General features: G+C 41.2%; 1 protein-coding gene and 1 long non-coding RNA gene across 12 annotated transcripts in view; one reads left to right on the plus strand and one right to left on the minus strand.

Annotated features, from left to right (window-relative positions):
• The window catches only part of mcf2la (mcf.2 cell line derived transforming sequence-like a), a 58078-nt gene that overhangs the window by 16563 nt on the left and 20271 nt on the right, over positions 1-21244 (plus strand). For 8 of the 11 annotated variants that reach the window (XR_009792087.1, XR_009792088.1, XM_061799483.1 and 5 more), the window contains 3 exons: positions 14734-14817; positions 15313-15427; positions 16796-16886. Coding sequence is in view for 8 of the 11 variants with exons in the window: in XM_061799483.1 (XP_061655467.1) it covers positions 14734-14817; positions 15313-15427; positions 16796-16886 (290 nt within the window). In the remaining 3 variants the exon portion in view is untranslated. Of the gene's footprint in view, positions 1-4595; positions 4863-14733; positions 14818-15312; positions 15428-15778; positions 16197-16795; positions 16887-17415; positions 17525-21244 lie in introns of those variants that run through there. The other 3 variants (XM_061799465.1, XM_061799521.1, XM_061799507.1) reach the window with 3 other exon arrangements.
• The window catches only part of LOC133490029 (uncharacterized), a 41209-nt gene that overhangs the window by 14863 nt on the left and 5102 nt on the right, over positions 1-21244 (minus strand). The window lies entirely within an intron of this gene.

Raw genomic sequence — 21244 nt, forward strand, 5'->3', positions numbered from 1 at the left:
TGTGGAATGATTGCCAAGGTATGAGCCACTGTCTGTTGATTACTTAATGTCAGGTGGTACCCAGGAGGTTGGCAGTCTTTACTTGTCAAGCTTTTGAGGTCTTTAGGATGTGCTTGTTGAATTAGTTTTTTTGTTGTTGTTTTTTGCCAAAGTATTAACCAGTTAGTTACCCACAAGCTTCAAAGTGCGGTCAGCTCTTACGAGTGCCACTCTTTTCAATATAAGACAACATTAAATACAAAGCGATGTAGTTGTGGCTATCAAAGTGCCAAATGTTGTCTTGTGAAGGTGTTGCTTCTCTGCCACAGATCAATTATTATTTTTTTTTTTACAGCTTGGGAGGAGAACAGCTGGTTCTGAAAAAGTACCACATCCTTGTTTATTCAAGGTGGTTCTTTAAACATTTGCATAAATTGTGTGTGTGTGTGTGTGTGTGTGTGTGTGTGCGCGCGCGCGCATGTGTGTGTGTATGATGATGATTGATCCTGATGGTGAGTATATTTTTAGACCTCAACGCCTGCTATGGCTACTCTGATTCTTTTGGTCTTTATTTAGAGTTGATCTGTATATTTTTAGTATTTTCTACAATAGTAATACTACTACTCTACTACAACATGCTTTGTCACTTAGACAGCTGCATGCTTAACTATTAAATCCCACTTGCTGATATTTTCCTTTATATTGATAACTTTGATAAATTGGTTTTGCTCTTAATTTAAATTGAAAAAACAACACGTAATAAATTAGCCTTAAAATAACAGCTTCTGAGCCATTTTAGTGGTAGACTGGCATCTCTGTTACTGTCCATACTGTGTAGTGGAATAGCATGGGCACTTGTCATGGATTTACATTGCCAGACTAAGTGCCAAATTCCAATTCAGTGCCCATGTTTTGTCTGTTTTTTGCCTGTTTTACATGAACCCTGCGGAGCCACCCTGGTGCCAAGGTCTGAGAAAAATAATAATTCATTGATAAGAAGTTCCCTCATTTTATTAATTTGTACCCAGAGTTTAGTAATCCGTACCATAAATTTAGTAATCTGTTCCCTCAATTTAGTAGTCCGTACCCTCAGTTTAGTAATCTGTAATCTTTTGAGCAAATCTCTGGGGCTCCTGAATATACATCTTTATCTGTCAAGTACAGAGCCCCAGAGATTTGCTCATCTGAGGGTACAGATTACTAAATTGAGACATCAGATTATCAATTAATATTGTTTTTCTTCTACCTTGGCACCAAGAGAGTGATTCACATCCACTAACCTTTACTGAACATGTAAAACAGTCTGCATGAACAGACATTTTAACTAGAGTTATTGAACTACACAAAGAGTAAACACCAGTCAGAAAAAGTATGGTAGTAAAATAATATGAATTGTGTCACTTGAAACTTTGAGTGTAAATCCTGGCCTGATTGTGTTTAGCGGTATCATCAGCTAACATATACTGTAGTTCAAGACATAATGTTACAACAACAACAAAAAATGTTTGTGTTCACAACGTGGGCTTGGCGTATTTTTCTCTTCTTTCTTTGCCTCTTTGCATTTGTATTTGCCACAGTGTCTTGAAAGTCAATCACACTTACTGTACACCTGCTGTTGGACCCTTATAGAAAAATCAATTATTCTTTACTGTTTAAATCTCAAATAATACAAACTCTTTGTCCCATGCAGTGACCTGGTTAGATTAAAGTTGCAAGAGGATATTAAGTGCTTGCACAACCAAAATGTGTGGATCAGTTGCTTTTAACTTCCTGTGGTAGTCCCCTGAATCTGGTGTGAGGCACTTCCTCTTGAATTGAAATGGAAATCACAAGATTAAACACACTGTTCTTCATTATATCAGTTACTTATTCTGATGCCCTTCTGTTTTGTCCAGAATGGTGCAAAAGTCTTACATCACCTTTTAATTTCATTGGAGTCCAGCTGTGTTTGATTATACAGACTTGATTAGGAAAGTCACACACCTGTCTATATAAGATCTTGCAGCTCACAGTGCATGTCAGATCATATGAGAATCATGAGGTCAAAGGAACTGCCTGAAGAGCTCAGAGACAGAATTGTGGCAAGGCACAGATCTGGCTAAGGTTACAAAAATAATTGTGCTGCCCTTAAGGTTCCTAAAACCACAGTGGCCTCCATAATCCCGAAAATGGGACAACCAAAACCCTTGTTGGAGCTGGCCACTGAACAATCGGGGGAGAAGAGTATTGGTGAGAGCGGTAAAGAAGAACCTAAAGATTACTGTGGCTGAGCTCCAGAGATGCAGTCGGGAGATGGGAGAACGTTCTATAGAAAGTCAACCATCACTGCAGCCCTCCACCAGTCGGCGCTTTATGGCAGTGGCCCGACGGAAGCCTCTCCTCAGTGCAAGGCACATGAAAGCTTGCATGGAGTTTGCTAAAAAAACACAAAGGACTCCAAGATGGTGAGACATAAGATTCTCTGGTCTGATGAGACCAAGATAGAAGCAAGATAGAACCTTAAGCGGTATGTGTGGAGAAAACCAGGCACTGCTCATCACCTGTCCAATACAGTCACAACAGTGAAGCATGGTGGTGGCAGCGTCATGCTGTGGGGGTGTTTTTCAGCTGCAGGGACAGGGAGACTGGTTGCAATCGAAGAAAAGATGAATGCGGCCAAGTACAGGGATATCCTGGACGAAAACCTTCTCCAGAGTGCTCAGGACCTCAGACTGGGCCCAAGGTTCACCTTCCAACAAGACAATGACCCTAAGCACACAGCTTAAATACCGAAGGAGTGTCTTCAGAACGGCGGCACGTTAGAGCGTCTGCCTCACAATTCTGAGGACTGGGGTTCAAACCCCGGCCCCGTCTGTGTGGAGTTTGCATGTTCTCCCCGTGCCTGCGTGGCTTTTCTCCGGGCACTCCGGTTTCCTCCCACATCCCAAAAACATGCATGGTAGGTTAATTGAAGACTCTAAATTGACCGTAGGCGTGAATGTGAGTGCGAATGGTTGTTTGTTTATGTTCCCTGCGATTGGCTGGCAATCAGTCCAGGGTGTATGTTTGTTTATGTTCCTGCAATTGGCTGGCAATCAGTTCAGGGTGTACCCTGCCTCCTGCCCAAAGATAGCTGGGATAGGCTCCAGCATTCCCGTGACCCTTGTGAGGATAAGCGGCTGAGAAAATGGATGGATGGCTTCAGAACAACTCCATGACTGTTCTTGAATGGGGCAGCCAGAGCCCTGACTTAAACTCAATTGAGCATCTCTGGAAAAACCTGAAAATTGCTGTCCACCATCGTTCACCATCCAACCTGACAGAAATGGAGAGGATCTGCAAGGAGGAATGATCCACAAATCCAGGTGTGAAAAACTTCAAACATCATTCCCAAAAAGACTCATGGCTGTATTAGCTCAAAAGGGTGCTTCTACTAAATACGGAGTAAAGGGTGTGAATACTTATGGGTATGTGATATTTCAGTTTTTCTTTTTTAATAAATTTGCAAAAATTTCAACAATTCCATTTTTTATGTCAATATGGGGTGCTGTGTGTACATTAATGAGGAAAAAATTAACTTCAATTATTTCAGCAAATGGCTGCAATATAACAAAGAGTGAAAAATTTAAGGGGCTCTGAATACTTTCCGTACCCACTGTATATCGTCTGCCCTCTCTTTCTACCTCAAGTTGCCTCTTAATTGGCGTCTTCCTGTTTACTTTTCATCTGGCAAATAACGTTTCAGCCAGCAGCGGAAAGAGTCGATAGTGTGTCAAATAAATACATTTGGTCTCGTCTGCTACCCGCTGCGATGACACACGCACACACCCACGAGTCTTGTTTACATCCCGTGGACGCATGTCTGTCCGTGTTCACGTTTACCTACAGTGAATTAATATATAGATGGATATATTTCTTAGTGGGTTTTTGTAAAACAGTATGGGAATGTAAATATTGGAATTAGAAATATGTAAATCAACAAAACAGGAAATTCATCTTTTTTTTTGTTTTACTGAATTATACATTTATGCAGCCAAGATTAACCTGAAACCCCAAAGACGAAATAGAATGGGTCTACAGTACATATGTTAATTCTGGGTGATGCAAAATTCAAAGGCCTCATGAATGAAGTTCCCATGAGAATGTACACATGCAGTCATAAATGAAGTGAAACATTGTCTGACTCCACATGCTACCTCACGCTACCTATTTCACACGCCTATCATCGCAACAACCACACCTTGTGTGCTTTGCCGAAGGATGTGAACCAGTTTCATAATAGAAACAATAGTAGTTGTCATGAATTGCTCACCTCAGGGTCAGTTTTCAAATGTGACTTCTTACTACATCTTTGTGGCACAATAGTTCCCCCTGCTGTACATTGCGTGTGTGTGTGTGTGTGTGTGCGTGCGTGTGTGTGTGTGCTTGGTACCCATCGAGTGTTACAGAAGCACAGTAAAACATAAAGATGTTAAAGACTTGTGCGGAGCCTGTCAAGCATCAGGGATGCTCTGTGCACAAGCCATGTGAAATGTGAAACTGGGGGCGGAACCTTTAAAGCTCCGCCTGCTAGGGTTATACTATGCATTCAAGTGTGTGTGTGTGTGTGTGTGCGTGCATGTGCGAGTGTGTGCCACCACTGTGCGGTGACAGCTTAGTGAGCGACTTCAGTCTTCAACCGTGTGGGAATGGACTGCCAGTGCCGGAACTTCCACTGGGATGTTCTCGGACATCATGCGGCTGTGTGTGAGTGTGTTCTAGTATGTGTGTGTGTGCGTGTGTTTGTGTGTGCACGTGCATCTGAGAGGGGGTCAAATAGGTGCAAGCAATCATGGCTGTGAACCGAGTATCTCAACTGTGCTTTGACATCACCAGGCTTTGGCTGCAACTGAAGATGATGACAGGTAGAGTGACCTCTCAAGAGCTCACATAGTTTGTTGTTTTGTAGCTTCTTTTGGTCCTTCTCGGTGCAACACTGTCAGCATCAGTGTTCTTTGTAGTTTGATGGACTGTGGTTGTGCAATGTTTCTTTAACAGTTTGTTTCAGTTGTGCGTCTGATAAAAGTGCATTATCCTGGCACTTAAAGTAAAGAAAAGAATCCAATAATGTTCTTCCAATGCACCCACATGTTAAGAAATGAATAATGCAGAATCCCTTTTGCCTCCATCTTTATTTGCTGGTCCGTCATTTTCCAATTGTGTTCTAAGAAATGTGATGTTCACAGTTTCTCTCTGTAATATTTTAAAGTGGAAACCCGACCATTGCGGGCAGGGTTACGCCAAGGCTATTAATTTTAACAATTTTTTTTTATTGTATAAGAAAGAAATGTGATGAAATGTAGACATATCCAGTATGTAGAAAATGAGCATCTTTGTAGGTGTATGATTACATGTTGACTTATCAACATAACACTGAGATTTCTTTAACATTTATAGAGAGGATGCCTGGATCAGGGGTACCTTGACAGTAGTCAGGAAGCAGACTAGCATCTCTCCAGCCTATAGTTGCCACTTTTACGTTTGTCTGCAGTGGGACTTGACCCATAACTGCGGTTCCAAGGGCCAAGTCCTTACAGATGAGCCGTGCTGCCTATCTGGCAATATTATTTGGCATTATTTTTTGTCCTTGTTGTACATGCTAGAGCAACTGAAGTATATCCTTCACATTTAAATTAACAACCTATAAAGAATATTTGTTGGGAAATGGGTTAAATCCACAAATTAAGTCTTGTTGTTCCATTAGAAAGCGTCTTCTTAAATCAGCTGATCAGTGCTCACTGTTCCTAAAGGCACGAGCATGTGCAGCGCGGCGTACACGTCCACCGGGTTATGAATGACATGAATGAAGGAACATGGCCTGACTTTGTCATCCTCATTGATTTGGTCTCATGTTAGCAAGACAGTTCTCCATCTGAAAGCATCACTATCCATCAGCGTTACATAATGCAAGCCATTCATTTTGTCCCGAGGTCAACTGTGTATATTGAAGGTGTGCGCACGGTTGTGTCTTAGACTGTGCACAGACATTGTGCTTGTCCTATTAACCTACAGTAGTGTGCTTCCTGTTGTCCTCTTGGAATAACACTGGAGCGAACTCCCTTTTTAGTGTTTGAATGTCAAATTCTTCTGTGTGAGTGTGTGTGTCTGCGTGTGAGTGTGTGACGAGCAGGCAGGTAGCCTGGCCCTCACACACTCTTCACTCACGCACAAAGGCAGTAAAGGTATTGGTACTTGGTTCACTTTGTCTTTTGCCAAGTAAAGATTAGAAGCTGCTAAGCTCCCATAATACAGTCTGGCATGTGAGCTATGTTGCATGCATGACAGAAGAGTAGCGTAATAGCAACACTGTGGTTGTAAAGGACTTTTTGTTCCTCAAGGGGTCTCTTCACTGAAAACGACCCCTACATCCACACAAAAGAACAGAATCATAAATTCACAAGAAAATTGAATTTGATTTGGTGGGTAGAAATTATGATCCCTCATTGGGGGTTCCCATATACATTTATATATACACACACACACACACAGCGAAACCTCGATTTAACGGTTGCCTATTTAACAGATATCGGAAGTAATTGACCGTCTGGACAGTACATGTCTAAAAATAGTTTCCAGTTGTCACTTAAACCACCGTTGACAAGTCTGTTAATTCCAGAATTGGCCGCTGTTGTTTTTACTGGCACTGTGGCACAATATAGCCAGAGACTGCGACAGACGTATTTCCGGGTCACGGATACAGCGGCTGCAATATTTAACAAGTCACCATTTTTCTCACTAAATATATTTCCAAAGGTGCTATTGACATCAAATATTAACAGATGATGGGAACAACCCAAGTAATCCATAGATACAAAGAAAGTAGAACAAATAAGATACACAATTACGTTGTGTGTAATACTGTGAAATGGCACAGGGAAAAAGTATTGAACACATGAAGAAAGGGAGGTGCAAAAAGGCATGGAAAGCCAAGACACCTAAAATCTATCAATAATCAAACAGCAATCCAGCCCCTTGTCAGTGCAAATGAATATCAGCTGGTTCAGTCCTAATTGATGGCCTACAAAAAGGTCTCATTGCCAAGTTGTGAGCCAAGACATTTCATGATGGGTAAGAGCAAAGACACATCACATCACGCTTGGAGGAGAAATGGCACTGCACATCACCCTAAAAACGCCATACCAACAGTGAAGTTCGGAGGAGGGAACATGATGGTGTGCGGCTACTTTTCAGCAAATGGTACTGGTAAGCTGCACATTATTGAAGGAAGGATGAATGAGCAAATCTACCAAGACATTATTGACAAATATCTGCTACCATCTACGAGGATGAAGAAAATGAAACGAGGGTGGACATTTCATCAGGATAATTATCCAAAACATACTGCCAAGGAATCTCTCAACTGGTTTCAAAGAAAAATAAATAAATAAAGCTAATAGACTGGCCTAGCCAATCACCTGACTTGAATCCAATCGAAAATCTATGGAAAGAACTGAAACTCAAGGTCCATTTAAAAATAAATAAATAAATACACGGAACCTTAAAGATTTGAAGACTGCTTGTGTGGAGGAATGTGCCAAAATCACACCAGAACAATGCATACAACTAGTTTCTCCACATAGGAGGCGTCTTGAAGCTTTCATTGCAAACAAAGGCTTTTGTACAAAGTATAAATACCAGTTGCCGTGTTCAATACATTTTCCCTGTGTCGTTTTACATTATTACACAACTTACTTTCTGATTTTATTTGTACTACTTTCTTTGTATGTATGGATTACTTGGGCTGTTCCCATCTGGTGAAATTTTCATGTTAACACCACCTTTGGAATTATTGTTTGGAATATATTATTTATTATTATTATTTTTTTATTATTAAGTGAGAAAAATGGGGACGTGTTAAATGTTTATTTCAGCCGCTGTATCACAATATGACTAGATCCAGGCAACACACATGCCCGTGTCTACGTGGCAGCCAGGTTGAATGTGGAAGCATTCAACAATGCATTGACGTGGCGGCCGTGTTGGCAGGAGTCTATTGTTGCGTAGAGGTCTGCAAAGAGAGCGCTTTATGGCATGAGCGGCATTTTTTTGTCCTTTAAGAGATGTCTCTGGAGCCGTACTGCAGTCTGGAACATGGTATTTTTGGGACAGTAACAGTTTTTTTGTCAAGCCGTTCGTCTATGGCTGGCCTGGCCAACCCGCGGCTCGCGAGCCTCATGCGGCTCTTTAACTAGTTTCATGCGGCTCTTCAGGAGCTGTCACATGACATGCGTCAAAAATGCTTGGCTGGCGCTGTCATTCACTCCCCCTACAGCTAGATGGCACACTGACCATGTAAGCCTGTTTGAGTGACGTCAAACGAGCGACGAGAGAATCTTTGGTGTGACATCATTTTTGTTGTAAACAATTTCCGTCAAGTTACCTCTTGAAATGGCAGGGGAAAAAAGCACAGCCAAACAAAAATATGAAGAAGAACACAGGACGTTTTTGCCAGAGTGGGAGAGTTTATATTTTTTTTTGTTAAACGTAATGGCAATCCGATCTGCCTTATATGTCAGGCAGCATTAGCGCATTTCAAAGCTTCAAATCTTCAGCGTCACTTCAGCTCACTCCACCCAAACATCGAACAGGAATTTCCAAAAGGGACTGAACTTCGCAAGAACAAGTTGGTCGCTTTGAAAAGCAAGGCAGAAAAGCAGGTGCAGTTTTTCAAAAAAATTACAAAACACTCAGAGACCGTAACGCTTGCATCATATCAGCTGGCTTGGAAGCCAGACTGTTTGAAAGCCCCGCTCGTCACAGATGAGGCTGCGGCTGAGTTGGAGATGATCGACCTTTGTGAGGAGGATCAACTGAAAACTGTTTTAAGGGAAGGGACCGTTGAGTTCTGGAAAAGTGTGCCAATTGAAAAATACCCCAACATCAACCGAGCTGCGCTTAAGATACTGTCCATCTTTGGGTCAACGTACGTCTGCGAGTCTGTGTTTTCTACCCTGAAACATGTGAAATCAAAGCATCGATCTGTTCTGACTGACACTCATTTGAAAGAATTGCTTAGAGTGGCAACAACAGAATACAAGCCAGATTTGAAGAGGATTGTTCAAGATAAGGAATGCCAGAAGTCTCACTAAGCAGCATAGTAAGAGAAAGATGTTATTGAAAATTATTCTATTATTGTTTGTGGACTTGCTTGAACTGAGAGTTTGTATGTGTGAGACAGTGCACACAATGTTAACTGTTGAAAATTACTGATATTATCATGTTGGTGTGGTTATTTTCATTAGATCTGGCTGAGCAGAGGTCTGTGTATGCGTGCATACATGATTAAAAGATGATGTTCATGTGTACCCGTGTATGTGGCTCTTTGCAGTAACACAGAAAAAAAAGTGGCTCTTAGTCTCTGACTAGTTGGCCACCCCTGGTCTATGGCATGTCATTTACAGATTTAGAAATGGGAAGCACACTAATTCGCTGAAGCTCATGAAAGCGACACGCAACGACAACAAGTAATTGTCACCATGACCAAGCACACCAACGGGTGGACGATCCCGCCTCCCTATTAGTCTGTTAAATCGAGGCTCCACTGTATATATATAAAAATATATATGATAATTTTTAAAGAACACATTCTCTACAGCTCTGACTTATAGAGCCAGAATGTATTTCAAACTCAGGTGCTGAGCTTTTGTTGGAAGGATCGCCTTCCCTCCCTCAGGCAATTGTTGACCTTTTGATTTGGGCCCTTTTAACTGTAGTAGTCCACCGCCAAGATCAGGTATCAGATGCATGTGGAAGGGAATATTTGGATTTTGATTTTTTTAATGACTACAGAACAGCCTTGTGTACAAATAGTCAGCACTTGTCCAGTCAGTCTTGCTGTCTTAACTTTGCTTAAATTTCCTTTTCAGTATACAAATTTGGCTTTCTCCCATAATAACTGATAGCCAAGAGCAAAGACAGCTAAAATGCAGGCTAATGTTTTTCACTCATCTGGAATTTTACCATTGCTTTAACCATAGGATAACTCTTATTCTGGAAAGTGCATGTCTTGTACATGTATAGTTGAAAAGGCCGTAATGGAATTATGGCTCAGTGAATGGGTCAAACTTGAAGCCTCTGTTATATATTTCTATATTTTGTTTTTCTCCTCCTTAATTGTTTGGCAAGCAGCACTTCACAGCAGCAGCCAAATTATCCAACTCAACCGTCCAACGTTTTGCAACTCAGTGTGCGTTTGTGTAAATGCAAAAAAAAAAAATGTGACGATCCTTTCTGGCTGCAGTTTTCACTTGATCCCTAATTCTAGTTTTGGGATTGGGAATAGACATACACATTCCAGATCACTGTTGGCCTGGGTGACCTAGTTTTTGTCAAGCATTTTGTGTATGCGAGTGCAGTGATGGTGACTGTGACAGATGGCGTTTTGGTAAAGCCTCACCATAATGCCCGATAATAGGGCTCGGCTTCCCTTACAGGAGTGTGTGCACACATGCGCACACACACAGCTGCACAGTGGTGGGTAAATCCTGGCATCTCTACAAGCACACACGTGTGTTCAGATGCAACTGTCCATTTCTCTGTTGGTATTTGATGAATGGACTCCTGCAGTGTGTGTGTGTGTGTGAGTGGGTGTTTGTGTGTTTGTTTCTCCACTAACATACATGCTTTTTTTGTTGTTTGCCTTTCCCTCAAGTAGGGTTTAGTGCATGTCTGTGTATCCATTTGCGGTGGCCAACATGCTCAAGCTTCCTGAGACTTCGAACTTTAACCGGCCATCAGCATTTGCAGCCATCAACAGCTGGCTGTTGTGTTTGAACTGGCAGCGTGTGTTTAGCAAAATTAAAAGTTGCTGAAAACATGCAGAACAAAGGGCTGGCCTTGTGCGTCTCTGTGGTTTAACGCTGTAACTAAAAGTATTAGCTGGGCCTTCATTGCCAGATGTAGCAGATTGTTCTTGAATTAATGGTGCATATTGCAAAAAGATTTACAACTGTATAACAACCACACGATAAGAATGGTTGCTCAGTAAATCAGCTTGTTTTTTATAATCACTGCGAAAACATGAATTTGAATGTTATTTCTGTCGGGTGAGTGTGGAATCTTGTCAAGTGTTGTTGAGCCATAGGGGAAACGTATCAGAAGTGTCAATAAGCAGCAGGCCAACACATTAAATATGAAGGGATGTGTAAAGAAATCCTGTCCTGGTTCACTCAATTGAGATGAGCACCTCCATGGTCGCCTCCTCTTCACTTTCTCAGCTGTAATACCACACAGTCTCAGAATAAAACAAGCAAGCAAATAATGGCCAACATACTGTACATGTCATTGTTGAATTAGCAGGAGATATTGGATTAAAAGCAGATAGCAGAATCAAGAAAACTTTAAATTAATATTTCAATTTTTTTTGTATGTTAGGATATGTGTTATTTCTTCCTGTTAAGCCTATAAAAAAAAGCATGAATGAAGTGAGGAAAGGGTCCAGATGGGGGAAGGGTGTGAATAAGGTGGAGGGACATTCTTTTCTCTGCCCCCATAATCACTATTTATGTGTGCCCCACTTCCACTGTGAATCTGTGCGCACTAAAGGGTTTCACTCACAGCAGAGCAGTCATAGTTGAATTTAATTCACTAGACTGAAAGCAGGCAGTTTTAGAGTTCAGTTCGATTGGAAAAAAAGACGCCTGTATGTCTGTCTGTCTGTCTATGCACAACTTTTGTTTCTAAATTATCTCGACCAAATTGGCACTGGTCACCTCAAAGTATTTTGAGTACCTTCAGAGAGGCAAGCAAGCTGTGCCACAAAACCTTTGTCTGAAGTCTACCTTAAACTCTTGACCACCATCAGTCATGTAAAGGTCAGACTGAAAGTAAGGCCAGTTCATGTGCGCATACAATACACATACTGTCTGTAGAGATATACAGTATAGCTACTGTACAAGGCATATGTGTTTGCCTACCTACCAAAGTCTTAATCTGTCAGACACACTAAACTGGCAGCTGCAATTAGCAGACATGTTGCCTATACACATACTGTAAATCCATAAAAAACATGTCTTGGGGTTTACACATTTAAAAAAAAAAAAAAAAAAAAAAAAAATTCAAAGTTGCTCCTAATCATGGAGATTTGCTCCACTCTCCTGTAGTACGGCTAATTATAGCAGAGTAGTTGCTTTTGGTCAAATTAGAGGCTTCCTGGCTTTGCTGGAATGCTTGTGGTCTGAAAATTTACACATTTAAAAAAAAAAAAAAAAAAAGAATTCAAAGTTGCTCCTAATCATGGAGATTTGCTTCACTCTCCTGTAGTACGGCTAATTATAGCAGAGTAGTTGCTTTTGGTCAAATTAGAGGCTTCCTGGCTTTGCTGGAATGCTTGTGGTCTGTTTAAAATCTGCCTTGTGGACCTGCGGCTGTGCCACGTCTCCATCTTAACATCTTTTAACTTAACTTCCATATGTTTTCATGTGTTTCCTTTCACTTCCTTCTTTGCCTCATCAGCGTGTTCAGCATATTTGTAATTTATTACAAAAAAAAAAGGGACAGAGCAGGTAGTAGGTCAGTGTAAGGATTTGCCCCGTTGACGAGAAGATTGCAGGTTTGAGGCCCTCTAGACTGTCAGAAAAGTACCCTCAAGGTGCAATCTACACTGATGTACCCTTTTGGCTTCATTGTTGAACGTGTGGGAAGTATGTTCCATGTTGACCTCAATGATGAGCGATTAGAGAGTTGCTTGCTGAGTATACTATACTAGCCCTGAGTATCACTATATTTCCACTCTGTATAGCGTTAGGTTGAAAATTTGAGTCTGAGGCTTGACACTGCATTGTTCAAGTGACACAATATAAATTGTGTGCTCAAGTGGCACGATTAGGTTGTGCGTCATGGCAGGGTAAACAGAAAAAAAATGGAATTGGATATCTTCAGATCGGAATCAGGCATTTCCTCTTCCAAATGTGGATACAAATCCGATATATTGCGGATCTATGCGGTGATCAAATAAAGGCACGCCCGCGACCCTAGTGAGGAGAAGCGGCTCAGAAAATGGATGGATGGATGTATTATTTGTATAGAAATATATAGTGATTCTCAGGCCTTGTATACTCATACACCCAGGTCATAATATTTAAAAATTCAGAAGAATAGAACTATTTATGTGAAGCATTTTCTAATATTTATGGTGTCTTCTCATATAAGGAAAAGATGTTTAAACATTGCAGGTTTTTGTAGTGATTTTACATGGCTAAGACTCAATAGTTTGTGTTCAGTATGTGGTAATTGTTCTCAGGTCTACAGTTGAAACGATGTTTACATACACTACTATATATAAAAAGACACTTTTTTTCACTTTCTGACATGAAATCAGACTAAACTTTTCCTGTTTTAGGTCAATTAGGATTTTAGGATTTATTTTTTATTTGTTTTTTTATGACTTTCTTCAAATTTGGAACTTTACATACATTTCATTATTATTTGGTACCAGTGCCTTTTTTAAACTGGATGACTTGGGTCAAAGGTTTTGGATATCCTTCCACAAGCTTCAGAATCATCTTTATTTGCCAAGTATGACCAAAAACACACAAGGAATTTGTCCCCCGTAGTTGGAGCCGCTCTCGTACGACAACAGACAGTCAATTGACAGAGAACACTTTGGAGACATAAAGACATTGACAAAAAAAAAAACAGTCACTGAGCAGTAAAGGGTTGCTAGTTATCTGGTAATGCCGGTACATTTTTTAAAAATTTTTTGACAATTGTGCAAAAAGATGCAGAGTCCTCTAGCACTTAGAGAAGTTCGAATGACTAATATTGCAATAGTCCGGTGCAATGACCATTGTGCAAAGGGCGCCGAGTGTATGCGGTTTAAAGTGACGAGTAGTGCGATAATCTGGGACAATGTTGGTTGTGCAAATGTTGCAGATACTCCTCAATCAGTGTGCAAATGGAGCAGATGCTACTCTGGCATGAGTGGCCAGCATTGGTAAACAACAGATATGTAAATAGTGCAGCGTGGCGAGACAACTACAGTGAGTGCACGAGTAATGTATAATTGGCCCCACAGAAATGTGACAACGAACTCAAGTCAAAAAATTGCCAGCATGTTGTAATGGAATTGTAGGTTAGCTTCTCACAATAACTGATGTGTAACTGAGCCAGGTATGTAGGCCACCTTTGCTCACACGTTTTTTTCAAGCCTGCCTATACATTTTCTTGTATATCCACTTTTTGGGACTTTTTTGTTTGCTGATGTGTCGTGAGATTTTCCGAATGTAAAATAATCACTGGTGTATGTAAACATCTGGTTTCAACTGTAAATGTGAATAAGGCTGATCTCACAGCTCCTCTTACAAATATGAAGTTTGTTTGGTTTGCACTTTCATACTGATGAATCTGTTTCTCCGCCAGTCCCAGCAGAGTGCATCTAAAACTCTCCTCATACCTGCCTCTGTGCCAGCCTTCTGCCTGAAAATGACACGAAAAAGTGACAAAATACTTGATGTCGTCATTAAAATATTCTTTTTATTTTTATATTTTGAAAATTATTATATACCATAACGTTTTGAGGAAACAATTTTATGAACTCCAGCAGTGGTGCGCAAACGTTTTACACCAAGTCCCACCTAAAAAATTACTTCTCTCTGAGTACCACCATAATGACCAAGATTAAACATTTGGACATTAACACTGCACTTAAATAATGATTCAAATAAATGTACTGCACAAGATGTTAAAGCCATCAAGTTGTAAGATGATAAAAACAAGTGTTTAAATGTCTCTTCCCAGATGATATTTTACAGACAGAAGGTCTTCCTTTATGTGCAGCACAAATTGGCACTGAACTCCAGAAGCAGTTTGCCACCCTACCAGGTTGGTTTTTTTCTTGCTCTTATGAACATTCATGTTACTTGTCCCAGACAGACAAAAGTCCTCATTTAGGAAGACAATTAAAACTTTTGCACTCAAGACATGCACAAGAACCACACTCTGAGCCTGTGCATTGGGTTGCCATGACGATAACGGCTGCTTCGTGACGCTATGTGAATAATTCATCACTGTGATTATCTGCTTTGTAACTTGATCCACCAATAAGAGAGGTTTGTGTATGCCCGTTTTTTGATTTTGCTATTGTGCTTTTATGCACATTTTGGTCATACTGGGTAAGAAGATTCAAATGTCTCAGTTAATTTTAGATACATCCTGCAATTATGCGCAGGGCAGAGTTGGGGGCTTTTGTTGTACATTTCCTCTCTGCTGTTCAAGTGCTAAATGCTCAAATTTCTGTCTAGCTTACATCAGCCTTGTGCTATCATTGCTAGTTGATCGTGAATGCAACTTTAACTGACTTCACCTCTCTGCCTACAGGGGGCCGCGGGACTGATGGCAGCCCCATCATCATCTTCCCAGAATTCCCTGCTTTCAGCGAACTGGAAGAGCATGAGCTCAAAAATGTGTTTAACTACCTCACTACTGTGCCCAGGTCAGTTTCACGTTTCGTCTGTCGGTAATACTGTTTGACACCAACAGATGACAGCACAGAACCACAGGGCTGCCCGAGGGATGACATCAGTGATGGTTTAAAAATAGATCCTAGCGCTACCATAAGAAAGGAGAAAAGAGACATGAAAGATAAAACACTGAAATTTATGGAGGAAATATCCGTTGGACACCATAAGCATGGACGACATAAATGTATTTTTATACATATGCGTGTATCATGGCGGGATTTCTATGTATCTGTTTTATTCTTGCGGCTATCACTTCATATCCCGCACCCCTCTCAGAGTCCCCTCCCTTTTTCCCACTAGCCCTTTGCACCCAACTGCCGATCTGGCGGCACTCTTGAGCTCTGATTGGCTGTAGGAGAACAGTAAGATGCAGATCTCGTCTCTAATTGGCTGAGTATGGGATGCTGATGGTGGAGGAGTTGGAGGAGAGGGGGATGCTCTTTTAGGATGAGAACAGTCTCCTCTCCTCATATGCAGGCTGCAAACAGATGATCAGCGATGCAGGAAGAAATGGAATAATGGAAAATAAAGGAATATATATATGGAAGAAATGGAATATAAGGAAGAAATTGAATAATGGAAAATAAAGGAATATATATATGGATGATAACATTGGACTATTGAGGATATTTTTTTAAGACCGGAATTACATTACGGATACGGATTATTGCATTTCATCTAGCTGGTTTGAATAGTTACTGTTAGGATGGATTGAAGATTTGCTGCTGCTGCATTCGCCAGGTAGCATTTTGCTAACATGTATGCTTGTATGTGCTCATTTCAAAATTATTAGGCACCCGACAAGGAAAAAAACAACATTTTTCATTTAGTTTTATGTTCACATTGTTGTGTTTGAATGATTTTCCTCGTTTGCATGTGCATGATTAGAGGAGAAATACCAGTAAGTCCAGCCAGACCTTTACTGAAAAGGCTGGCTTTAATTTTACACACACACACACACACACACACACACACACACACACACACACACACACACACACACAAACCTACATTATCTTGATGAGGTTTCTGCATATTGCACTGTCCTTGGAATGGATGGCAAGATTTTTGCATACACAAGAAGGCAGAGCCAAGGTTGCCATGGTGATTTTGGGGGTCTCAATCACTGCAGAACTGCTGATTGCAAATGTATTGCTGGCAGCAAGTTATTCAAACCTCTGCTCTTTAAGCATTTGAGTCCAACACACACACACACAAAGCTCAACTAAAGTCAAATGACTACATGAAATATTTCTAATCTACTTAAAAGGACACCCAAGGAAATGCAATGCAAAAAGTAATGAATAAATAAACAAACAGCGTGCTCTTCTCTCTTACAGCATTGCCGCATCAGGAGTAGGATTCATTCTAGTCATCGACAGGCGACTGGACCGATGGGCCGCTGTAAGGGCTACCCTGCTCCGAATCGCAGTAAGACGCTGTATGCGAGCATGTGCATGTGGTGTGTGTGAAGCCATCGGGAAGGCTAAATATGCTAGCAAAGCTGTCAGTCTCTGCATGTGTTAGCTGAAAGAGTCCACACTCACTACTCAATCTTGTATCTGCATGCACGCCTTTAGACTACAAGTCTACTTCATCTGCAGGTGTCCAACCTTCAATGGGTACTGGAATGGAGACTCAAGAGGGAAATGTATCTGTTAAGCACCATTAAGCAGCTCTTGCTTATGAGGGGATGCATCTTTAGCATAGCACATACATCTGTTGTCAATATGTTTATCCTGTGCAACACTGTTGAGCTTGTTGGATGTATGCATATATATGCTAATTGGACACCAATCTCATCAAGCCCACTTGTTCTCCCTTAGAGCACACACTCTACAAACAAGAGGATCATTACTGGTCTATTACATTTATTGTGTATAAAATGATAAACATTTGTTTTAACGAGATTTCATCAGTCACCTGAAGGTTGTGTGTGTGTAATCAACCTGTTTTGCCGACTAGCCAATAACAGCGTGCCCTATTGCAAAGTGAAGGTCACTTGTCGTCCCATGAGAATCTCCACTCCTCAAGGTCATTCAAGGTCACCTGCTGCCATCCCGCTGGAGGTAAAAATGTGGAGAGGCCGCTGTTGACACGTATATGGGCAACGGTGTGAAAAGGCAGATGCCCTCTCCCTGCCATATTGCCTGTGTCAGAGTTTCCCAATTTGTAGTCCAAATCAATGATGATGAACCTGATGGTTGCCACATCTCGAGAGTGGGTATTGTCCCTGCAGTCTGTGTAGGCAATGGCAGCTAATGAACATGGAGTCACTCATTCGTGCAGTAGAAGCCTGCAGGGTGAATCTCAGTCAGGTGGGGCACACAGGCTAGACTGTGTTCCATCGACAGTGCATCCGGAAAGTATTCACAGCGCTTCACTTTTGTTATGTTAGACTTATTCCAAAATGTAAAAATCATACCTTTACAGGAGCAGCCTCAGATATTTTTGAGTATAATGCCACAAGCTAGGCAGTCCTATCTTTGGGCAGTTTCGCCCATTCCTCTTTGCATCACCTCTAAAGCGCGATCAGTTTGAATAATGCGCGTCGGTGAACAGCCATTAGCAGACCTCTCCAGAGATGTTCAAACAGATTCAAATCTGGGCTCAGGCTTGGCCACCCAAGGACACTCACAGAGTTGTTCTGAAGGGGCTTCTTTGTTATGTTGGCTTTGTGCTTAGGGTTGCTGTCCTGCTGAGAGATGAACCGTCAACGCAGACTAAGGTCGAGCATGTCTCTTTACATTGCTGCCTTGTTTCCCAGTCCTTGCCGCTGAGAAACATCCCTTACAGCATGATGCTGCCTATCGGGATGGTATTAGCCAGGTGTTAAGAGGTGCCTGGTTTCCACCAAACATTACTTCTGGCTTTAACGCCAAAGAGTTTAATCTTAGGCAGGCCAGGAAATCCTGTCTCTTATTTTCTGAAATACCTTCAGGTGCCTTTGCGCAAACTCCAGGTGGGCTCCTATGTGCCTGTTACACAAGAGTAGCTTCTGTCTGGCCACTATACCATATGGTCCTGATTGGTGGATTGCTGCAGACATGGCTATCCTCTTTCTGCAAAACACTGGAGCTCAGAAATAGTGACCATCAGGTTCTTGGCCACCTCCCTGACCAAAGCCCTTCTTCCCGGGCCACTAGCATCCACTCTTATGAAAGATGTCTATAAGGTTTTGCAGTGGACCTGTTAGACACACCAACATGAGCGTGTGTAGAGCACAAATGCAGTACACTCGACCACAGAAATAGTTGGAATTTGAAATTGGAAAAAATACAAGTACAGGCAAACATGCTATGGCAGAACTTGTGGTCGGGGCAGAAGACAAAGTGGACTGACAGAAAAGCAAGGCTGGAAAGTCAGTGGCAGACAGGGTCGGCAAAAATTAATGCTTGTTAACATTGGAGAGTCATGCATGGACGTGTAGCGAACAATCTGGTAATGAGTCAGTGATCAGGAGAGCGTTAAATAGGTTGGCGCTGCTGACTGGCAAAGTGGAGGTCTACGTGGAAAAACGCTGGGAGTGTGCATCACTGACTAATGATGCCTAACTGTGACACACAATTCCATCAAGAAGAACATAATTGGCTCTTCTAGTTCATCCTAAAGTTGTATGATGCGGTTGAGGTCAGGGCTATCAAGTTCTTCCACAGCTAACTCAACTAAGCATATGGATCTTGCGTTGTCATTTTAGAACTGATAATGGTTTTACCCAATGTTACTACAAAGTTGCAAGCACATAGTTGTCCAAAATGTCTTTGTAAAATGAGGAATTAACAATCGAGGGGGAAGAAGACGTCTAATCCAATGCCTGATTGGAAAAAATAATAATAAAGGTAGAAGTGTGTGTCCATTCCCATCTTGTCCATTCAGTCTATTTTTGATATGGCGGCTCAGAAATTGCTGCTGCACTAAAGCCCCCTTTGTCACAAAGGATAGGGGGCTAGAGCTTGTGGATTACCACGTGGCTATCCTGCTCCCAGGAGAGCGACAAGCACATTGTTTGGAAGACGGGACTGGTTCTCCTCACTGAGAGAATATAAATTAGACTGGCCTGCAGAAAATCTTAATCTAATTCTTATCATTTATTTATAAGCGTCTTTGATCTGTTAGTTTAATCATGTGTCTTGAGAGTGGACGTTTTTTGACTGTGAACGTGTGTATTCAGGGATGGACTATATGTCTACATTAGCATGTAGTGGGACAGCAAGTGCATTGTCATGTTAATGCAACAAGGCCACTCAGAATGAATTACATTTAATTAATTCCACTTGCCGATACAGCATTGTAAATTGTCTTTCAGTGTTATTGTAACGTTCAGCTGAGCTTCTTCACAGCATGAAAAAAAAATGTTTTTTTTTAATTTTTTGGGTGAGTTGTGGTGATGGAGAGAGCATCATCCCTCACTCTGACTCCATTGCAGCCTGTGCCTTTCCCAAGGCAAATGGTTTCCATGGCAACTTCATGCATTTCATGACTAGGATGAACGCGTTAGTGTTCAGTGTGTGCAGATCATCTTTTTGACTTCGTCACAGCCACGTGTGTTTATCATCAGTTTATTTTTGAAAGGGGACAATGCAATTTCATAGAACACATGAAGTACACATGGTTAAAAAAGCCAGAATTAGCCAGAAGGCCAGTTTTCATCTGTAGTCCCCTGGCCATGATGTAAAAAAGCAGTAAAATACATCTACAAGACAATATAATACAGGATACATAATCAAACTATACTATTAAGAGAGAATAAAACCATAATTTTTTTGATCATAACAAAAAGACAACATAACATACTTGTCTTTTAGTGTTGGCAGCTATAGGTGTTAACTAGCCACATTTTCAGTTTTTTTGTGAAGGCCTTGTATGTTCTAAGCAGTTTAACCTCCTCAGGTACTGAGTTCCACTCACCAGCGCTCCTCACTGACCAGGCTGACTTACTGAAAGTGCTCCTGCGCAGAGGAATGAGACGGTCACCTCTGACAGAGCCTCGAGTGACACGCTCAGAGCTGTTTCTTTGGCTGATGAACTCAGCCAGAGGAGCTGGGGCCAAATCATGCAGTACTTTATAAATCAAATTTAAATCTGCAAATATGTGAAGACGGTCCCAGTTTAAAAGACTGTATTTTTTTTAAATTGCACAGTGATGATAGTGCCTTGGTTTTTTATCCATCACTTTAATTACTTGTTTGTACAAAACTTCCAATGGTTTTTTTTGCATTCTGACCAGCCTGGGACCAACTGGTTATGCAATAGTTAAAGTGACTAAGAATCATCGAATGCAGGTAAATTTTTGCAGCTTCAGTTGACATTTCATTCCGAATTGCACGAAAATTTGCGAGGTTTAATTTGATATTTTTACACAATTTGTCAATATGGGCTTTAAAGGAAAGCTGTGAATCTATTATTAACCCAAGATATTTGTATTGGCTGACAATTTGCATTTTTTCTCCATTAACAAGTATGTCGGGGTCAGGTGATACTCTATTTGTTTTAGTGAAATACATGCCTACAGTTTTAGAAACGTTTAGCTGTAGACAGCACTCCTGCAACCAAGTTGTGACACAGGACATTGTATTAGTGAGTTTAGCAGCAACAGTATCTTTGGAGCGACCATGAACAAAGAAAACTGTCTCGTCTGCATACATTACGCACTCTGCTTCAGAGCAAACAGTGGGCAAATCGTTGATATAAAGACTAAATAAAAGGGGGCCCAATATTGATCCCTGAGGGACTCCAGAGGTTAGCCTAAGAGACTCTGATCTGCAGTTGTTAACTGATACAGATTGTGT

The sequence above is a fragment of the Phyllopteryx taeniolatus genome, chromosome 1 (assembly GCF_024500385.1).
Source record: "Phyllopteryx taeniolatus isolate TA_2022b chromosome 1, UOR_Ptae_1.2, whole genome shotgun sequence".
In the NCBI taxonomy this organism is placed as follows: Eukaryota; Metazoa; Chordata; class Actinopteri; order Syngnathiformes; family Syngnathidae; genus Phyllopteryx; species Phyllopteryx taeniolatus.